The sequence below is a fragment of the Mus caroli genome, chromosome 8 (assembly GCF_900094665.2).
Source record: "Mus caroli chromosome 8, CAROLI_EIJ_v1.1, whole genome shotgun sequence".
In the NCBI taxonomy this organism is placed as follows: Eukaryota; Metazoa; Chordata; class Mammalia; order Rodentia; family Muridae; genus Mus; species Mus caroli.
In genome coordinates, this window is record NC_034577.1 from 62,725,607 (window position 1) to 62,727,648 (window position 2,042).

The 2,042-nt window shown below is 51.1% G+C and overlaps 1 protein-coding gene across 7 annotated transcripts in view; it reads right to left on the reverse strand.

Moving 5' to 3' along the window:
* Positions 1-512: 512 nt before the first annotated feature.
* Positions 513-2,042, reverse strand: part of Kxd1 (KxDL motif containing 1) — a 15,050-nt gene continuing 13,520 nt past the window's right edge. For all 7 annotated transcript variants that reach the window (XM_021171033.2, XM_029480572.1, XM_021171037.2 and 4 more), the window contains exon 5: positions 513-1,296. In XM_021171033.2, coding sequence (XP_021026692.1) covers positions 1,064-1,296 — 233 coding nt within the window. In that variant the 3' untranslated portion in view covers positions 513-1,063. The remainder of the gene's footprint in view (positions 1,297-2,042) is intronic.

A 2,042-nucleotide genomic window follows, 5' to 3' on the forward strand; every position in this document is an offset into this window, starting at 1 on the left:
GGCTGGTGAGATGGCTCAGTGGGTAAGAGCACCCAACTGCTCTTCCAAAGGTCCAGGGTTCAAATCCCAGCAACCACATGGTGGCTCACAACCATCCGAAACGAGATCTGACTCCCTCTTCTGGAGTGTCTGAAGACAGCTACAGTGTACTTACATATAATCAATAAATAAATCTTTAAAAAAAAAAAAAGTAAAAGCTGCCTAGAATGGTAGCTGGTATCTGCAATCCTAGCTCCAATGTCTAGATAGCAGGAACCAGAAGCCCTAGGCCAAGGAGTGGCCTCAGCAGGGAACTAGACTTTCACAGAGAAGGTAGTCCATCAAGGCAGGCTTTGCCTTCTGACCCCAACTTGGATGCCTCAGGACTCATCTGGCACAGCCCTGTCTTAGTTCACAGGGTCTGGAGTTTGGCCAGCCTCCTCCAGCAGGGCCCCTTGGAGCCATCCAGAACCTGCCCACGTTTTGGGGTGTGAGGCCCAAAGACAGAAGCAAGCCGCTGTTGCTATAAGTGCTCCCTTTTAACAACTGTCTTTATTGATAACTTCCCAACATCTGTAAACATCAGGTACAAAAATATTCCATTCAGTTGTTTTCTAAGATAACTGGCCAGCTCCTGGAGATGCCCGATGGACCCTCAAGAAACACAGTTCCCCACAGTCAGGTCTGCCTCTATCTTGAACCTTCTATTTCTCCAGTATTCAACACAACAGGAAAAAAGTACTCCACAGATGGCAGGGAGCCCAGAGTTGAGTCAGCAGCTGCCAGTGGGTAGAAACAAGCTCGGCCCTCCTGTGCCCACCCAAGATGTGGGGGACAGACGATCTGGCTTTGGTCTCTGGGGACCTCAGAAGCACTGTTCAAAGCTGGCCCAAGCTGAGCTCAAGGTTACCTGTACTCAGCTGCACCTGGGGCACATGAGCTGGCATAGGGAAGTCCTGCTCTTAGGGGGAGTGGCAGGAATTAGGAACCCTGCCTATGAAAGAATGGAGCAGCCAAGCAGACCGATTGTGACCCTAGGAGGACCACGGCTGCCCCGAGCCTTTCTGGGATGGTGGGAGGGAGGCTATTCTTCATGTGTCTCTTCCTCATCATCTGTCTGTCTGTGGCCGTTGATTGCAGGAGAGCCAGGTCGAATGTGTGATAGGTCCTCAAAGCCAGGACTTAGGGATGGCGAGACCGTGTCAGGGCTGGTGTCACAGGAGCCCGTGCTCTGCTCCGAGGTGGCGATGGTTGTGGTGATACTGGGTGGGATAGGGTCTTCATCTTCATCCTCTAGGAATGAACCCTCTGGGATGTCTGGGGAAGGAACCCCCATGTTGGTCAAGATTCCAGTCTTGGAATAAGGGTGGCACCTAAAAAACTCTGTCACCCTTGGGGCATGACTCAGCCCACTTTACAGAGGAGGAAATTGAGACCTGGACAGCTGTAAGGAAAGTCATCCCAGGTCTAGGGTGAGGATGAACTCAGTGAACATGCCCATTTGTCATCCAGTATAGGAGACAGGCAGAGGGAACACTAGCCAGGACTGCATCTGCACATGAAGTGCTGCCAGAAAGTTTTAACACTTGAAACAAAACCAACAAAAGCGGCAGGTTGCCTGGCACAGGCAGAGAGGCTGGGTCTGGCTGTGTGTGCACCAGCCATGCCTTGTACTAGCACTCTAGGTACAGGCAGAAGGATCAGGAGTTCGAGACCATCTTTAACTACAAAAGAAAAATTTGAGGCCAGCTTGGATTACCTTAGACCATGTCTTGAAAACAAAGCAAAGCTGGATGGGGTAGCACACGCCTTTAATCCCAGCACTCAGGAGGCAGAGGCATAAAGATCTCCTGAGTTTAAGGCCAGCCTGGTCTACAGAGTGAGGTCCAGGACAGCCAGAGCCACATGGTGAAACCCTATCTCAAAAAGAACCAAATTAAACAACAACAACAACAAAAAAAATCCAAGCCGGGCGTGGTGGCGCACGCCTTTAATCCCAGCACTCGGGAGGCAGAGGCAGGCGGATTTCTGAGTTCGAGGCCAGCCTGGTCTACAAAGTGAGT